Source organism: Eleutherodactylus coqui, chromosome 4 (genome assembly GCF_035609145.1).
Source record: "Eleutherodactylus coqui strain aEleCoq1 chromosome 4, aEleCoq1.hap1, whole genome shotgun sequence".
Classification (NCBI taxonomy): domain Eukaryota; kingdom Metazoa; phylum Chordata; class Amphibia; order Anura; family Eleutherodactylidae; genus Eleutherodactylus; species Eleutherodactylus coqui.
The window spans coordinates 284648552-284668839 of NC_089840.1; the positions used below are offsets into that span (position 1 = coordinate 284648552).

Below are 20288 nucleotides of genomic sequence, written 5' to 3' on the forward strand. Positions count from 1 at the left end.
CCTCCATCTCATACACGCGCTCCGCTCCCGCGTCTCGCATGCGCTCGGCTCCTGCATCTTGCACGTTTGGCTCAGCTACGCTCCTGCGTCACGCATTTGACTCGGCTCCTCCATCTCACACACGCTCAGCTCCGCTCCTCCATTTCACACACGCTCGGCTCCGCTCCTTATCTCACACGCGCTCGGCTCCGCTCCTCCGTCTCGCACACGCTCGGCTCCACTCCTCCGTCTCACACACGCTCGGCTCCGCTCCTCCATCTCGCACACTCTCGGCTGCGCTCCCCTGTCTCACACACGCTCGGCTCCGCTCCTCCGTCTCGCACACGCTCGGCTCCACTCCTCCGTCTCACACACGCTCGGCTCCGCTCCTCCGTCTCACACACGCTCGGCTCCGCTCCTCCGTCTCACACACGCTCGGCTGCGCTCCCCTGTCTCACACACACTCGGCTCCGCTCCTCCATCTCACACACGCTCTGCTCTGCTCCATCCACTCTCTGAATACATCCTCACACAGCAGAGTCCCGCATCCACTGAGCGCAGAGACCTGGTCATGTGACCCCTTGTCTCCTCCCACACACTGATCACATGATGGTGACATCATCACAGGTCCTGTAAGCACAGAACAACCCCAAGGCTCCTGTATGGCTGCAGGTGGAGGTATGTGGGGTCACCAGCACTGGGGGGCAGATTTATGGAGGCTGGGAGTTACATGTGCAGATCAATTATTAGGAAGCAGGGGGCGGTAAGAGGGTGCAGGGGGGTGGAGGTCGTATGCGATAAGCGGGGTGGAAGCAGGGGGACAAGTTAGTTAGTTATCCCGCTTGGATGACGAGGGTCTGTAGCGCCGATCTAGAATGACCGGGAGCATTGTGCCATCAGTGTTGATGTTGGAGGAGATAACGCCGCGGACAACCAGGGGGCCGTCTCCCGATTCTCCTACCAATTGCTGCGGTTGGAGCACCGTGGACTGGGACAGCTTCTGACAAGTCGTGTCCTTGGGATTATTTTTGTGATTGACTCAAGCCCCGACAAATCCGACAAGTCGCTTGTATGTGAAGCCCAAGCTTTCCTATTGGTTCCTTCACATTTGCAATGTTGTGTAGCATGCTGGGTTCACAATATGCCCGTGACCGGTGATGTTTTGTAGCTCATGTTCCCCTATGGATCTTCCTCTTTGTTGCATCGCATGAAAGCGCGGTCTATGTGTGATGCAACGTTTACAGGAGGAAATCCTAATGTCAAAGCCCTAAACTAAGCCCTAGCTGCAGAAAAACCCCAAAACACATAGATCACCTAAGACGTGCTGTCCGCTCCGCCGCGTCTTCTGCCCGGCTGTTGTCTTCAGGCATTTCTTCTGGTCAGGGATTATAAAATCCCCGCCTCCAGGAAGTGCTGCCTCTGATTGGCTGAGCGTCGACGCACTCAGCCAATCAGAGCCAGCGCTCGATAAACCAATCACGACCATTCAATAAATGAATGAATGTCTATGATTGGTTCATCAAGCGGAGGCGGGTATTTTCCAATCCCTGACCAGACAACTGCCGGGGACCAGGGAGAAGACGCGGCGGAGCTGACAGCACTTCTTAGTTGATGTTTATTTTATATTTAAATGTTTCTATTAAACTCTTTTCCACATTACAAAAGGTAAACTGGTCATATATGAATGTTCAATAAAAAATACTTTTTCCTGAGAATTCTTCATATAACTCATCTAATCCAGCTTAGATACGGACATTCCAAACTTCTCCTCGTATGATTCATCAGGGGGATATTGGGAAGAAGGGAAAAGAGATGTTTCTTTCTTTATTGAGGGGGGGGGGGGGGGCGGTGGAACACAGAGGAAGGGGGTAACAACAGAGGCTTTCAACCAGGCCAACAATAACCATTGAGCCAAAACGATTCTTAGATGTATTTTGAGTGTCATTTTTTTTTTTTTTTTAATCCCCCTCTTGCTATTATCTCCGTTTCGGTATAGGGAGGTCCCAGGACCCGTTTCCACACCGGGGTGCCCAGGTCTGTCGCCCCACATCATAGAACACTTCTATGTGGTGTTTATTGGCGGGTCTCCTCGAAAGTACCGTGGTTCCTCGAAAATAAGACAGTGTCTTATATTAATTTTTGTTCAAAAAGGTTTAACTTTTTTACATGTATAGCTGCCTGGACACTATTTAAATTGACTTGTTTAATTAACTGTTAGCAGGGCTTAATTTTGGAGTAGGGCTTATATTTCAAGCATCCTCAAAAAGCCTGAAAAATCATTTTGCATCCTCAAAAATTCTGGAAAATCATCCTATGTCTTATTTTTAGGGAAACAGGGTACCAGCAAGTTAGTTTAAAGGACTCTTTTACCCGTCAAGGCAAAATCTCAATGAAGCTCTCCCATATTTCAAAGAAATTTTGAACCTGTGCTTATTTTGCTATTGTTGCCTCCGCCTAATCCATACGCATGAGGAAAGATAGTTTTTCCATAAAGAGCCGTCACAGCCTGCAGGACTGTTTTAACCCCGGCCATGGCCACCATGGGTAATAGTTTTCGACTGCCTGATGTACATCTGATTTCATCCTGGTTAATGTGTTCAAACTGCACCTATGAAACAATGCTGGCAGTCCGAAATGGAACCTGTGGCTGACAAATCATCCCTCAACTAACTAGCATACAAATCACTCCACATACCCCCTTCCTATATCTCCATGCCTTACCCCCCCCCCCCCCCCTTATTTCGCTAATAGACCCTTTTACCATAAAGTAAAAGCCTTCAAGTGATACACAAAGGTTTCTGGTTTATAGTTGATATCTAGTACTCAAATGATGAACTACATCAACCTGGCAACTACTTTTTTATATTTCGTAATACTATTCAGCAATGCACTGCATGTTTAAAATATCTGTCATGGTAATTGTATTCTAACGCAACAAATATGTAAAATTTCTCTTATTTTTGTTTGTTTATTATAAAACCAATAAAAATTATTAAAAAGGAAAAAAGTTGCCCATGTCGGGTTAAACAGACAGGCCGACGGTAGATGTGTTGTAGTGAATCTATGTACTCTGATCCGAAAGGTCTGAACTACCGTGCAGTCCCACAAACAATGGCGGAGACCCACCCCCGCCTCCCGACAGTGAAAGCAATTGTCAATTGTGAATATGAGTGTCTATGAGTCCAGCTCGGTCGCGATGGGCCGTTCAGCAATAGAGCCTCCGATTTCTCCAGGCTAAGAAAATATCCCAGTGGAGAGCCCAGTTCCCGAAGGTCCCGCAGGATCAGTGAGAGAGACTTAGACGGGTTAATGATTAGAAGTATGTCGTCCATGAACACTGCTACCGAAATATCAGGGTGGCTCACTTGGATTGTCTGTACTAAAGGCACTGGCTGAAAATGATAAAGTAGGGGGTCCAGTGAAAGATTAAATAGTAGGGGCGAGAGGGGGCAACCCTGTCTAGTTCCCCTAAAGATATCTATAGGTTGGGTAATACGACCATTTACCATTAAAGGGGTGTTTATTTCTGGTTGGATATATTGTATGAAATTGCAAAAATTTGCCCCAAATTTCCTATGTTGTAGAGTGTAATTTAGAAAAGGCCAAGATACTTTGTCAAACGCCTTTTCTGCATCTAGGGCAAGTTGTAACATCTGAGGGGCGTGCGGTTTACCAGTGTCTATCATTGCAGCGATGGCCATTCACATATTTTTGGTGAAGTGTCTGCATATTGTGAATCCTCATTGGCAGGGATGTATGAGAGTGGAGAGTAGGCTTTGGAGGCGGCTGGCTAGAGCCTTTGTCAGGAATTTATAATCACTATTTAGTAGGGAAATTGGCAATAGGACTGGACTAGTGTGGGATCTATATTGGGTTTAAGAATGAGTTTGGTCCTAGAGTCTAGAATCAAGTCAACCTGTATATTTTGGGTGTATATATCGTTAAATAGTTTGGTTACTATGGGAGCCACCTCTGTCAGCAGAATCTTGTAATACTCACTACATTGGGGGCCTGGGGTATTATTATTTGGCGCAGCCATGATCACCTCCCGTATCTCCTGATCTGAGAACGGTGACTCCAGGAAGGCTACCTGGTCCGGTGTGAGTTTGGGTAATACAAGAGACTGTTGCCAGGAGTCTATCTTCTTCATGTCAGTGGTGGTTGCCCTATAGAGGTCTTCAAAGTAGTCGCATATGGTCCCCTCTATGTCTGTTTGTTCGGAGTATCTCACCCCTGTGCGTGGGTCTGTGATATATGTGATTGGTTTGTGTTTTTGTTGTGAGTTTGCTATACTTGCCAGCAATCTGCCAGGTTTATTGGCTTGGCGGTAAAATTTATTCTGTTCCAGTTTAGTGAGCCAAACTGCCTGCCATTGCACGAAAGCTTCTAAAGTTTGTTTAGTTTGTCTTGTTGGGAAGGGGAGCGGCGAGCTGCCGCTGTGCAGTCAGCAGGGAATGTTGGAGTTTACTGAATTGAGACCTGATCTGTTTCTGCTTAAATGAGACGAAGCTTATCACATGGCCTCTCATCGCTGGTTTGGGCATCACCCAAAGCAGAGGGGTGTTATTTAAGTGTTCGATATCGTTGTCCAAATAGTTAGCCCAATGTGTTTTAAGTATTCTGGGGGGTCCAATTCTATGGACTCTTTCTATACAGGTTTTATCAATGGGTATGTCTGGAAATAGAGCTTTAGGAAGCTGCTCAGTCAGGAGAGTAAGAAATTCACAACCCATGATGTTCCCTGGGATACCTATGAAGCGCAAGTTGTTTCTGCGGTCTCGATTCTCCAAATCCTCAAGTTTCTCCTTCAGTTTCTGCTCCATTTCTCAACACATTGTAATTGATTGTTGGAGACTGAGATCTCCTGAGAACCCACTTTATTTTCTAGTTCTGTTACTTTCTGGACATTTGTGGTTATAAGGGAGAGGGCACAGTTGATAGAGGTGTAAGGCACTTCCAATCGTTTGTCAAACATCGGCATAAGAAATCTGGACACCTCTCGTACCACCGTGGCAGCTTGTAGAGTCTCCTGAGGTTGATGAGCGAAATAGGCTATTACTTGGAGAGCATTATCCTGATGCTCTGGTGTGAGAACCAGGGTCGCCCTGATTGATGGGCTGCTGCAGTCACCATGGGCTCAGAGCCGACAGACATGCCCTCTCCAGAGCGGAGCAGGCTTATCACCTCTCCTCACCTTCTCTCCTGCTGAGCCAAGCAGCTACACAGCACCGTAGTGACTTTCCTCCTCACCACCGCTCCCTAGAGGATGGTTGGGTCTGCGGCGAGATCCACAGCTGACAGGTGAGGCTGTTACTGTCTACTCATTTGCAGCGCTGGCCTGCCTGGATGGTTTCAGTAATCAAGGCCGGGAATGTGCAGGCCTCGCTAGGCCGTGGGTCCCGTATGTGCCTGTGGTCACGGATGCGCCCTAGAGGGGACTCTTTTCAATCCCTAGCGGCACAGGAGGACATCGGCCAGGTGTTGTAAGCTGTCCCAGGCTCCAAAATTTCTGTCTCCAAGAAAAAATGTAATTTAAATATGAGCAAAAATTCATATGTATTCCAATATGGTAATAACGTAAACTACAGGACGTCCTGCAAGAAGTGAGCCCATGCAGAACTATGTGGATGGAAAAAAAAGTTTTTGATCGCAGAAAATGGCAACAGAAAATAATTTTTTAAAAATTAAATGATTTTGAAAAAAAAATAAAAGTAGTATAGCAAAAAATAAACCACATAAGTTTGGTATCGTAGTAATTATACTGAACCATAGAATAAAGTTATCATGTCATTTTTTGTTGCAGTTTATGGGCCGCAGAAACAAGGCGCACCGAAAGATAGTGGAATTTCATGTGTTTGTTTCATTTTACTCCACTTGGAACTTTTTAAAAGTTTTTCAGTACAGTATACGGCACATTTACTAGTAACATTGAAAAATACAACTCCTCCCGCACAAAACAAGCCCTCATACAGCGACATCGATGGATAAATAAAGGAGTTACGAAGAAAATGCTTGGTCACTAAGGAGTTAAATAACTTCAAAATGAGACGTGCGGCTATTATTCAGTGTAACCAGTGTAATCAGCAGGTTTTAATTTTACAGAAACGTATCAAAAATCATTGCGCACATTAAGTTCTAGTATTTTATGTATCCTTGTATGTTGGAAGCTTACTGACCCCCTCAGGGTGATAGTACAGCTCTAAAACACACCAGCTGCACACAGAGATAGTGATTACAGTGCAGTTACTTCCAGTATTAGTGATTACAGTGCAGTTACTTCCAGCATTAGTGATTACAGTGCAGTTACTTTCAGTGATCACAGGTGATGTGTCCTCTGATTGGAGTCATACATTTATCTTCTTTCTCTGGGCCCAGACTGCCATAAAGGCTTCTTCCAGCTATGACTAGTCTCTGCACACGCTGTCCATCCTGACGCTGCTCCAATTAACCTCTCAGTGACTCTCTCATAGTACTAATGCATCTTCTGTGACCTGACAAATCACTAATGTCTCTTTCCCTTTAATTCAGGTGTACTTTTGTGACTCCACTCTACTATAATGCTGCCTTTGTTGGCCCACTTAGTTATAGTGCCCCCTATATATCACCCAGTGCCGCTCTGTTCCCAGCATCACCTGACTCCGCCCCCTCTCCAGCCTTGCACCCAGTGTGTCTGGAGTTCGTGGGACAAGTCGGGTAATGCTGTGAACATTACCGCTGGGCGGCAGTCCTGATAGTCAGGAAGACAGAAGATGGCTAATAATGGTGATAATGAACTGCGGGTCAGCAGTGGGGGCCGAGCAGTGGGGTGTGGAGGGGGCTGTGTTGGGGGTCAGCAGTGTTGCGTAAGGGAAGAGGGGGAATGCCCGGTAATTGTATAATTATAGGGGATTTTCTACGTCACATAGTATGTTAGGCTTAATGAAAACCATATTCATCTAATTCTTCCTGCATCAAACCTCCCCTCCGCCTTGTTGGTCAAGAGGAAGGCAAGAAGAAACCCAACAAGCCAAGCTCATTTGGAAGAAAGAAATTCCTTCTTGACTCCATGATGGCAGGCAGAGTAATCCCTGGATCAACATTTGAGATCAACAACACCGTTGGTCAGCTAATGTCTATATCCTGTAATAGCATAGCGCTCTAAAAAGGCATCTAGTCCCATCTTAAACTCCTCTGGATATTACCATCACCACATCCTCAGGCAGAGAGTTCCACAGTCTCACTGCTCTTACAGTAAAGAATCCCCTCCTCAGTTGGTGATGAAACCTGCTTTTCTCTAGAAATAGAGGATGCCCTATTGTTACCGTCGCAGTCCTGGGTATAAACAGATCATGGGAGAGATCCTTGTATGTCCCCTCATGTATTTATACATAGGTATTTGATCGCCCCTTAACCGTCTTTTTTCAGGGTGAATAATCCCAGTTTTGATGCCTCTCTGGGTATTCCAGTCCTTTCGTTCCGTTTATTAATTTAGTTGCCCTTCTTTCATCCCCCTCAAGCACTCCAGCATCTTTTCTGAGCACTGGTGACCAGAACTGTACGCAGTATTCCATGTGGGGCCTTATATAGTGGGAGGATAATGTTCTCGTCCCTCGCCCCTATACCTCTTTTAATGCACCCCAAGACTTTGTTAGCTTTTGCAGCAGCTGACTGGCATTGATTTCTCCAGTTAAATCTACAGCCCACTAGTACCCCCAGGTCTTTTTTCCGTCTCACTTTTCCCTAGCAGTACCCCATTTAGTGTATATTGGTGACATCCGTTTCTCCTGCCCATGTGCATAACCTTACATTTATCAACATTGAACTTCATTTTCCATTTTTCTACCCAAGCCCCCCTTATCTAGGTTATTTTATGCGCTGCGGAATAAGTTGGCTCTATACAAATAAAGATTATTATTATTATTATAAAAGATTATTATATTATTTTGTAGCCATAGATCGTCCCCAGTTGTATTAATTTTCGTATATAATTTTGTATCATCTGCAAATATTGATATTTTTCTGTGCAGTGCCTCTATCAGGTCATTGATAAATATATTGAACAGAATGGGGCCTAATACGGAACCCTGTGACACCCTGTCGCCCAGAGTATGAACCATTTATTACCACCCTCTGCTTTCTATCTCCAAGCCAGTTCCTTACCCAGATACACACGTTTTCACCCAGGCTGAGCTGTCTCATTTTATATATCAGCCTATTATTCGGCACGGTGTCAAATGCTTTAGAGAAATCCGGATATATAAGATTAATAGACTCTCCCAGGTCCAGCCTAGAACTTATTTCATTGTAGAAGCTGATCAAATTGGTCTGACATGATCGACCCCTCATGAACCCATGCTGATGAGGGGTTATGGTGTTGTTTTCCTGGAGGTATTCTATGATGGCGTCTCTCAGAAATCCCTCAAATATTTTTCCAATTATTGAAGTGAGACTTACCAGCCTGTAGTTACTAGTCTCTCTTTCAGATCCCTTTTTGCATATTGGAACTACACAGGCAATGCGTCAATCCAGTGCTACAACCCCGGTCTCAATAGTGTCTAGCCATCATGTCACTTAATTCCTTTAGAAAACTTGGGTGTATTCAATCTGGACCCGGCGATTTTACATTGTCTCGTCTTCTTCCCATTCAAGATCTTCAGCTGATATCTTCTATATCAGATAATTATCCTGATTGACCCGAGAAGGATGGAGAGGAACCGGGACAAGATGGCGGAGAGTATATTCACCCTCACCCTAGAGATACTCTTCCGGCTTACAGGAGAGGTGAGAGATTCTGGGGATGACGTCACGTTCCATCATTCTTATCTCTGTCAGTCTCTGTTCACATCTACGGTAGAGGATGTACTGCAGATTCAGTCCTTCGGCCGCCTTCACATGAAGCGAGATTACTACAGGCGTTCCACAATGGTAGCTTGCAGCTATTACACAGTAAATACGCAGTGGCCAAATCCGCATCTTAATGGCTCGTATTATGCTGCGGACTTACTTGCCAAACTGCTGCTGATTTTATCCTCTGTTCTTCAGGGGTGCAAAATCCGCAGCATAAATCCGTAGTATAAATAGTCTCGCTGCGGATTTAGAATCTGCCGCAGTTCTCAAAGACTAAGTAGATTTGTTATAGAAAATACCGGAACCGCGTGAAAGACATTTTATAAATCTCCCCCGCATGGCCTGTACTGTAAATGCTGCAGCCAAGTGTGAAGACGGCCGGAATGCTGGAAACTATTGCAGCTGGTAAAATGTCGAACAGCCAACAGAATAGAACAACAGAACTGATGAACACAGATGTGAAGAGCCGACATAACTGCCGGACCAGACGGGGAGGATACTAGAAATGTCTGCAGGGATATTTATGGATGTATCTCCCCATAAACAGGATTACACGGTAGTGAAGAAGACTTCTAGTGATGGCTGTCAGGCCCCGGTGTCTGATGGATGGGGAAGACCCCTGAGCCCAATCACAGGGCCTCCACCTCACCCCCTGATACTGGAGGAGATCAATGAGCAGAAGATCCTAGAACTCACCAACAAGATGATTGAGCTGCTGACTGGAGAGGTGATGCTGCTGGGAATGCTGGGACATTATACAGTAACGCTATGGCGGTATAACGTGTCTGGGTGATGACGGTATCATTGTGTTGTCAGGTTCCTATAAGGTGTCAGGACGTCACTGTCTATTTCTCCGTGGAGGAGTGGGAGTATTTAGAAGGACACAAGGATCTGTACAAGGACGTCATGATGGAGGACCACCAGCACCCACCATCACCAGGTAATAGACAGGACTAAATCCACACGGCCTTTATTATTTGTATGTAGAGAATAAATTCAGTGGCTGTCTGTATTTTCTGCAGGTAGATCCAGTAAGAGAGCAGCAGCGGAGAGATGTCCCCGGCCTCTTCTTCCACAGGATGATCAGGTAGATGGAGAGAAGGTCTCATGAAATCTTCCCTCTGGTCTGTAGGACGGCTGGGAAGGTCTTGTGTTTAGTCTTATTATATGATTGATACTTGTGTAATGAGAAAGCTGGAGATGGCAGGATTACAGCCGACCGCAGACATTAGATCTCCGCATCTTATCCCTATTTTCTGGTTCTGGAGACTTCTGGTTGGAATAAAGAAGCAACAGGTTGGAGTTATACAGGAGACCTGCCGCTATTTGGCCCAGATCACTACTGCTGTCATGTCATTCCGGCTCCTCATACTAATTAATGACCATATAAAACCTTCCACACGACTTCTCCAACTGTGTGATGACTTTTACAATATTTATTTCACAGCTGGTAAAAGTGGAGGAAGATCTGCTCCCTATTGATGCTACAGAGACACATGTGAGGGGGGATCAGCCGTGTAAGGAGGGGATTCCTACAGATAACCCCCCAGGTGAGACTACATGTAGAGAAGAGTCTGTGTTGTCAGGGTTTTCAGCTGTATATTCCTTTATTCAGCCACAATTTATCTATATATATAAAATAGGATGTGTGTATGCGCCACCATAACTCATGAACATCTGGAACAATTTCAACCAAACTTGATACATTTATAAGTCATTCCGTATTGACAAATTTTTTGGGGGGTGGAATAAGACAACCCCACTACCCCAGGGGGGAGAGGTGTCGAATGCCGGAAATGTACTTGAGCAGATGGTTTTTATTTCAGTCTTACACGGACTACCTCCTCCTCGTCTAATACTAATATATTGCACAGACCTCCTGCTCCCAGATAATATCTTACACAGACAACCTCCTCCTCTGCTCCAACTACCACGCAGCTTCCCACCAGCACTGAGCCACTATGTACCACACAGAAATGAGCCCAGCAGCCACTTTTATGAAAGCTGTCCAAAACTAAATCTGTGTTGCCCACAGAAACCAATCACAGTGCAGCTTTCATTTTACCTCAGCAGTATAACAAATGAAAACTGAGCTGTGATTGGTTGCTATTGGGAACGAAAATTACAGGGGAAGATGGTGAGTTTTTGATTTTTAATTATTCCAGTATTACACAGTCCACCTGCTCCTCAAATACTAATATTACACAGACGACCTCCTCATATACCAATACATTACACAGATGACCTCCTCCTCATGCAGTAAAATATTACACAGACGACCTTCTCCTCATATGCCATTATATTACGCAGACAACCTCCTCATCATATACGAATATATTAAATTATATTATATATATATATACATACACATGTTTAAATTCTTTTTGTGTCTAAAAAAAAATACATGGGCAAAGCCGTGTAATCAGCTAGTATATAATAAAGTGTAAATGTTATATAATATTTTTATATAAACATTCAATATATTCTGCTAAAAAGAATAGAGGGAACATCTCAATCACACATCAGATCTGGATGATCTCCATCCTCTGCAGACTCTTTCATGTCTGTCACATGTGCTCATTGTGAAGCTGATCTCATCTGTGAAGAGAACGGGGGGCCAATGGTTGATCTGCCAATTCTGGGATCTCTGGCAAATGCTCTTCAGGCTGCATGGTGCTGGGATGTGAGCTCAGCTTCCACTACAGAATGTTGGGCCCTCGTGGCCCCTTATGGAATATTTCTGATATATACAGCAATAAGCTATGCAAGCAGTTATGTTATTTCCTCTTAATGTTTTGGTAGAGCCACAGGCGCCGTGTAAGGAGAAGCCATCCTCATTCTGCATTCAGCTGCTCCTTCCATCTGCCCCCAGCTGATACCCCATGCACTATGTCAGGGTCTCTGCAACATCCAATCACTCTATCAGACCTGGACCCCCGTCCCCAGTGCTGCCTCCGCACATGTGCAAGTATTATTATCATGTCCCTCCCCTCTGCTGCTGGAACCAGAAGGACTGGGCATGCTCAGTAGGAACTTCCCACATCTTAGTACAAGTAACAGTCAGCTGGGTTAGTGAATGGCTACAAACACATGTGTGCCCACTGATAATGGTGGTGCCAACCTTCTAGATGCGTCTTTATTCCCCGGTCAGCAGCACATGATCAGCAGACTGTAGTTGCAGCGCAGTACAGGGCACTTTACAGCAGGGGGCGTCAGCAGCTCTTATCCACCCAGAAGTGTGTACCTGCCTGCGCCCATGATTGGCACGCATGAGAAAAATCCTGCACGCCATACGGACACGTGGGCGAAGAAAAATGGCCATCAAATTATGTACGTACGCTTGCCTGACCAGACACAATTCTGGGTAAATTCTAGACTTAATTCCGTGCGTATGCTCCATTCAGACATGTTATTCAGATAGATTCAGTATGCTTATTACTGAACCAGCAGCACATTTATAGTCCTCATGGGATATTATATCATAGAATATGGCAAGGAAAAGCTGTTTTTGTCCTAAAGGCGTCCAAATTGCAAAGAGTTATAAAAACAAGGGTGGAGAAAATTATGAGAATCAATTAGAAAAAAATACAATAAAAAGTGTTAAATTAATAGAAAGGTAAAACATGAGTAACAGAAACCTATAATATGAACATATTAAATTCAAAAATTTATGTAAAACTGTATAGAATTATAAAATTATTAAATAATACAATCATTTTATCCTATTAAGTAAAGCTGCATTAAAAGCAATTCTGCAATTGGTGAGGGTTTTAAAATACAATAAAATACACTACAGTAGGATGAAGTATGAGGGATGTGTAGGGAATAGAGATGAGCGAACGTACTCGTCTGAGCTTGATGCTCGTTATTGTATTAGCGTGTTCGGGATGCTCGTTATTCGAAACGAGCACCACGCGATGTTCGAGTTACTTTCACTTTCATCTCTGAGACGTTAGCGCGCTTTTCTGGCCAATAGAAAGACAGGGAAGGCATTACAACTTCCCCCTGTGACGTTCCAACCCTATACCACCCCCCTGCTGTGAGTGGCTGGCGAGATCACAGATGCGTTCTGACATTGTTCAGGGAAAGTGCTGTCTTGCTGGAGTTGCTATAGGGAGAGCGTTAGGAGTTATTGTAGGCTTCAAGAACCCCAACGGTCCTTCTTAGTGCCACATCTGACCGTGTGCAGTACTGTGGAGGCTGCTTTTTGAAGTGTTGCACATTTTTTTTTTTTTTGTCTATCGGCCGTGCAGAGCATTGCGTCCAGAGCATTGCGTCCTGCAGTAATTTTACATAGTCCAGGGCCAGTAGTGGTGAGGCAGGGACAGAAGACATATACAGTCTATATAGGCAGTGGGCTTTTCAAAAAACATTTGGGGAAAAAAATCTATTTGCACTGCCTGTGACCGTCCTCAGTGTACTGGGTCTCTGCTGGGGGTAGTTGTCCTAATTCATACGCAGCCAGCTAAGTGTTACAGCAGGCTTGCGCAAAATTCTTTCCTGGCTCTGTGTTGCCTGTTACATCACCGCTGTATTCCTGTCCACAGTGAAACAGTCTGCAGTAATTTTACATAGTCCAGGGCCAGTAGTGGTGACGCAGGGACAGAAGACATATACAGTCTATGTAGGCAGTGGGCTTTTCCAAAAAAATTTGGGGAAAAAAATCTATTTGGGCTGCCTGTGACCGTCCTCAGTGTACTGCATCTCTGCTGGGGGTAGTTGTCCTAATTCATACACAGCCAGCTAAGTGTTACAGCAGGCTTGCGCAAAATTCTTTCCTGGCTCTGCTGTGCGTTCCGTAAGCGAAGTCAGCCTCCAACCACAGGCCAATAAGCGGCACATTTAATTACAGAGTTCTGTTTCTGCACTACTGGTAATACACCATGCTGAGGGGTAGGGGTAGGCCTAGAGGACGTAGACGCGGGCGAAGACGCGGAGGCCCAAGTCATGGTGTGGGCACAGGCCGAGCTCCTGATCCAGGTGTATCGCAGCCGACTGCTGCGGGATTAGGAGAGAGGCACGTTTCTGGCGTCCCCACATTCATCTCACAATTAATGGGTCCACGCGGTAGACCTTTATTAGAAAATGAGCAGTGTGAGCAGGTCCTGTCGTGGATGGCAGAAAGTGCATCCAGCACTCTATCGACCACCCAGAGTTCTGCGCCGTCCACTGCTGCAACTCTGAATCCTCTGGCTGCTGCTCCTCCTTCCTTCCAGCCTCCTCACTCCATTACAATGACACATTCTGAGGAGCAGGCAGACTCCCAGGAACTGTTCTCGGGCCCCTGCCCAGAATGGGTAGCAATGGTTCCGAATCCTCTCCCACTGGAGGAGTTTGTCGTGACCGATGCCCAACCTTTGGAAAGTTCCCGGGGTCTGGGGGATGAGGCTGGGGACTTCCAGCAACTGTCTCAAGAGCTTTCAGTGGGTGAGGAGGACGATGACGATGAGACACAGTTGTCTATCTGTGAGGTAGTAGTAAGGGCAGTAAGTCCGAGGGAGGAGCGCACAGAGGATTCGGAGGAAGAGCAGCAGGACGATGAGGTGACTGACCCCACCTGGCTTGCTACGCCTACTGAGGACAGGTCTTCAGAGGGGGAGGCAAGTGCAGTAGCAGGGCAGGTTGGAAGAGGCAGTGCGGTGGCCAGGGGTAGAGGCAGGGCCAGACCGAATAATCCACCAACTGTTTCCCAAAGCGCCCCCTCACGCCATGCCACCCTGCAGAGGCCGAGGTGCTCAAAAGTCTGGCAGTTTTTCACTGAGAGTGCAGACGACCGACGAACAGTGGTGTGCAACCTGTGTCGCACCAAGATCAGCCGGGGAGCCACCACCACCAGCCTCACCACCACCAGCATGCGCAGACATATGATGGCCAAGCACCCCACAAGGTGGGACGAAGGCCGTTCACCGCCTCCGGTTTGCACTGCTGCCTCTCCCCCTGTGCCCCAACCTGCCACTGAGATCCAACCCCCCTATCAGGACACAGGCACTACCGTCTCCTGGCCTGCACCCACACCCTCACCTCCGCTGTCCTCGGCCCCATCCACCAATGTCTCTCAGCGCACCGTCCAGCCGTCGCTAGCGCAAGTGTTGGAGCGTAAGCGCAAGTACGCCGCCACGCACCTGCACGCTCAAGCGTTACACGTGCACATAGCCAAATTTATCAGCCTGGAGATGCTGCCGTATAGGGTTGTGGAAACGGAGGCTTTCAAAGGTATGATGGCGGCGGCGGCCCCGCGCTACTCAGTTCCCAGTCGCCACTACTTTTCCCAATGTGCCGTCCCAGCCCTGCACGACCACGTCTCCCACAACATTGTACGCGCCCTCACCAACATGGTTACTGCGAAGGTCCACTTAACAACGGACACGTGGACAAGCACAGGCGGGCAGGGCCACTATATCTCCCTGACGGCACATTGGGTGAATTTAGTGGAGGCTGGGACAGAGTCAGAGCCTGGGACCGCTCACGTCCTACCCACCCCCAGAATTGCGGGCCACAGCTCGGTGGTGGTATCTGCGGCAGTGTATGCTTCCTCCACTAAACCACCCTTCTCCTCCTCCTATGCAACCTCTGTCTCGCAATCAAGATGTGTCAGCAGCAGCACGTCGGCAGCAGTCGGTGTCGCGCGGCGTGGCAGCACAGCGGTGGGCAAGCGTCAGCAGGCCATGCTGAAACTACTCAGCTTAGGAGATAAGAGGCACACGGCCCACGAACTGCTGCAGGGTCTGACAGAGCAGACCGACCGCTGGCTTGCGCCGCTGAGCCTCCAACCGGGCATGGTCGTGTGTGACAACGGCCGTAACCTGGTGGCGGCTCTGCAGCTCGGCAGCCTCACGCACGTGCCATGCCTGGCCCACGTCTTTAATTTGGTGGTTCAGCGCTTTCTGAAAAGCTACTCACGCTTGTCAGACCTGCTCGGAAAGGTGCGCCGGCTCTGCGCACATTTCCGCAAGTCCCACACGGACGCTGCCACCCTGCAACATCGGTTTAATCTGCCAGTGCACCGACTGCTGTGCGACGTGCCCACACGGTGGAACTCTACGCTCCACATGTTGGCCAGGCTCTATGAGCAGCGTAGAGCTATAGTAGAATACCAACTCCAACATGGGCGGCGCAGTGGGAGTCAGCCTCCTCAATTCTTTACAGAAGAGTGGGCCTGGTTGGCAGACAGAAGACAGAAGAGTGGGCTATCGTCCTGCCCCTTTTAAAGAGGGTCGCTGCCTAGCCGTGCCAACCCTCTGCAGTGTGTGCCTGCGGTTCCTCCTCATGGCAGACGCACTTATAAATAGACATGAGTGTGGCGTGGCATGAGGGCAGCTGAAGGCTGCGCAGGGACACTTTGGTGTGTGCTGTGGACACTGGGTCGTGCGGGGGGGTGGGTTGGGCAGCATATAACCTAGGAGAAGTGGCAGCGAAGTGTCATGCAGGCAGTGATTGTGCTTTGTTGGAGGTAGTGTGGTGCTTAGCTAAGGTATGCATTGCTAATGAGGGCTTTTCAGAAGTAAAAATTGTTGGGAGGGGGGGGCACTCTTGCCGCTATTGTGGCTTAATAGTGGGACCTGGGAACTTGAGATGCAGCCCAACATGTAGCCCCTCGCCTGCCCTATCCGTTGCTGTGTCGTTCCCATCACTTTCTTGAATTGCCCAGATTTTCACACATGAAAACCTTAGCGAGCATCGGCGATATACAAAAATGCTCAGGTCGCCCATTGACTTCAATGGGGTTCGTTATTCGAAACGAACCCCCGAGCATCGCGAAATTTTCGTCCCGAGTAACGAGCACCCGAGCATTTTGGTGCTCGCTCATCTCTAGTAGGGAACACAGATCACATTAGCTCTTAGGAAACTGTAAATAAGCCTACATGCTTTTTCCTGCACCACACTCTAACCAGTTTGTCTCACCTCAGGATGCTGACCACCGCTGTAAAATCCAAAAATTTAAAGCGGGTACATTCAGTAACTCGTCTGGCCCCAGAAGGTATATAAAAAGCGTTGTAAATGGCGGTCTACATATTCTGAAAGATTACTGGTAATAGACCTGATTTTGGCTGTGATTGGGCGTCCTGGGGGGTTCCTAAGGAATTTGTAGATTTTCTGTAAAAACAAAAGGATACGGTTTCTGGAGTATTAATGCATATAAAATCATTTTCAGGAATGTGGTGCTGGTTTATTAATAAGTATACTAAATCTGTGTGAATAACGTGTGAGCAGAGTGTGCACGGAATTGTACCTAGAAGTTCATATGAGTAAAACCATATACATAATCTTTACCGATTACCAACCGACAGACTTTGGAGCGCGGGATTTGTGTAACCTGTCTTGTTCACAATGTGTATGAACAGTTTATATAGAAATGTAATAAAATATTAATATAATTGTTATATTCAAAAATATAAAAATCTGTTTAATTCTTGGCAGATGACGACACCAGGAGATCCGATGGACATCTGATATCTTCAGGTTCTACAGTGGAAGATGATGGTATCATACAAGATACAGGCGAGGAGCCTACTACTATCCCAGATAAACCCTCAGCCCTTCACAGCAAACATCTGCCATCTGATCCTTCTATACAGGTTCCATCTTCTGATTCATCACAGACTAGTAAGCAACATAACATTTACGGAAGAGATGTTGAAGAAGAAACAGCTGCCACAGGGAAGAAGTCCTATTCATGCTCAGAATGTGGCAAATGCTATACCCAAAAATCATATCTTGTTAGACATCAGAGAATTCACACAGGGGAGAGGCCATTTTCTTGTTCGGAATGTGAAAAATGCTTTATAGATAAACCAAATCTTGTTGAACATCAGAGAATTCACACAGGAGAGAGGCCATTTTCTTGTTCAGAATGTGAAAAATGTTTTATAAGTAAAGCAAATCTTGTTAAACACCAGAGAACTCACACAGGAGAGAGGCCATTTCCTTGTTCAGAATGTGGGAAGTGTTTTAGCCGGAAAGCACATCTTGTTCAACATCAGAAACTTCACACAGGGGAGAGGCCATTTTCTTGTCCTGAATGTGAAAAATGTTTTACGGATAAATCATATCTTGCTAAACATCAGATAATTCACACAGGAGAAAAACCATTTTCCTGTTCTGAATGTGAAAAAAGTTTTATAGATAAATCACATCTTGTTAAACATCAGAAAATTCACACAGGTGAAAAGCCATTTTCCTGTTTAGAATGTGGAAAGTCTTTTACCTTTAAATCAAATCTTGTTGAACATCAGAAAATTCACACGAAAAAGAAGCAATTTTCCTGTTCGGAATGTGGGAAAAGTTTTAACTATAAATCAAATCTTGTTGAGCATCTGAGAATTCACACAGGGGTGAAGCCATTTTCCTGTTCAGAATGTGGCAAGTGTTTTAGTCGGAAAACAAGGCTTGTTGATCATCAGGGAATTCACACAGGGGAGAAGCCATTTTCTTGTTCAGAATGTGGGAAATATTTTACTCAGAAAACCTATCTAGTTAAACATCAGAAAATTCACACAGGAGAGAAGCCATTTTCCTGTTCAGAATGTGGGAAGGGTTTTATCAATAAATCAAATCTTGTTGAACATCATAGAATTCACACAGGGGAGAAACCATTTTCCTGTTTAGAATGTGGGAAATGTTTTACCCATAAGTCAAATTTTCTTGAACATCAGAGAACTCACATAGGGGAGAAGCAATATTCTTGTTCAGATTGTGGGAAGTGTTTTACTCAGAAAACCTATCTAGTTAGACATCAGAGAACTCACACAAGAGAGTAATCATTTTCCTGTTCAGAATGTGGAAAGTGTTTTAACTCTAAATCAAGTCTAGTAAATCATCAGAGAATTCACAAAAGGCGGATGCCACTTTCCTGTTCAGAATGTGGGAAGTGTTTTACCGATAAATCAAGTCTTGTTGTACATCAGAGAATTCACACAGGGGAAAAGCCATTCTCCTGTTCAGAATGTGGGAAATGTTTTGCATATAAATCAAATCTTGTTGAACATCAGAGAATTCACACAGAGAAGAAGCCATTTTCCTGTTCAGAGTGTGGGAAGTGTTTTACCTCTAAGTCAAATCTAATTAAACATCAAAGAATTCACACAAGGGAGAAGCAATTTTCTTCTTTAGACTGTTAACAATATTTTACAGATTAACAAATTCTAATTTAACATCAGAGAAGTCACACAGAGAAAAACCTGTATTCATGTCCAGAATGTGGAAAATATTTTCCTCGACAATCAAAACATTTTAACCGTAGAAAAGTTATGCAGGGAATAAACCATGTTAATATTTTGAATCTGGCTGTCCTCTTGGGTTATCTTGATTGAAAGCATCGGCCACCTAATGTATACTTCTGTTAGTGACCATCAAGATGGTCTAATTTATGCCCTGGATTGTTAAGAGCATCTTCTGGTGTTATAAAATGGTAGAGTTACCCAGATGTAGGACTTTGCATTTCTCCTTGTTAAATACCATTCTGTTTGTTGCTGCCCACTATGCAAGCTTTTCTAGATCTTTTTGAATACTCTCTCTCTGTCTTCCCTAGTTTTAGATATCCCTCCTAGCTGTGTGTCGTCAATAAATTTGATCAGTTTCCCATCAATTCACTCCTCCAGATCATTTAGGAAAATTTTGAACAACACTGGGCCTAGGATAGAGCCTTTTGGTACTCCACTTGATACATTCTTCCACGTAGATGTGCAGCCATTTAAGACCACTCTTTGAGTCTGCTCACTGAGCCAGTTGTGAATCCACCTAACAGTTGCCTTGTCAATCCCATATTTGGTCATTTTTTTCAATAAGTATAGTATTAGATACTTTGTCAAATACTTTACTAAAGTCAAGATAAACTATATCCACCAAATTTTCCTGATCAACCCAGTCGGTGATACATACTGTCATAGAAGGAAATTAGATTAATGTAGCATGACTTGTTTGTTACAAACCCATGGTGGGTCTGGTTAATTACTCCATTCTCATCCAAGTTCTTGCATACGTGCTGTTTAATAATTTGTTCAAAGATCTTTCCCGGTATAGAAGTCAGGCTCACAGGCCTATAGTTTCCTGGATCCACCTTTTTTGAAGATAGGGACATTTGCCCTTTTCAAATCTTCTGGGACTTTTTCTGTTCTCCAGGAATTTTCACAGATTTTGGTGAGTAGTTCAGCAATTACCTCCGCTGCTTCCTTTAGTATTCTAGGATGTAGTTCATCTGGACCTTGAGACTTGAATTCATTTAAGTTAGCTAAGTGTTCCCTCACCATCTTTCTGCTTATACATAGCCTGTATTCTTTTATCCCCCCAATAGCACAGGGAAGTTCAACTGATGTTCCATCTACTTTCTGAAAGAAAACAGATACAAAATAGGAATTTAAAAGTTCAGCCTTCTCAACATCATTCTTAACCAATTCACCATTTTTATCTTGTAATCATCCAATAGCATCTTTGACTTTTGTTTTGCTTTTGACATACCCCCCAAAATCCTTTTTTATTGCTTTTGG

The 20288-nt window shown here is 45.4% G+C and overlaps 1 protein-coding gene and 1 pseudogene across 1 annotated transcript; both read left to right on the top strand.

Annotated features, from left to right (window-relative positions):
- The first annotated feature begins 611 nt into the window (after positions 1-611).
- LOC136626738 (zinc finger protein 850-like) overlaps positions 612-20288 on the top strand; it is a 105479-nt pseudogene continuing 85802 nt past the window's right edge.
- On the top strand, positions 18547-19122 carry LOC136624502 (gastrula zinc finger protein XlCGF67.1-like). The gene has a single exon (XM_066598489.1). It carries the CDS (start codon positions 18645-18647, stop codon positions 18921-18923), a length of 279 nt encoding a protein of 92 aa, XP_066454586.1. The 5' UTR covers positions 18547-18644; the 3' UTR covers positions 18924-19122.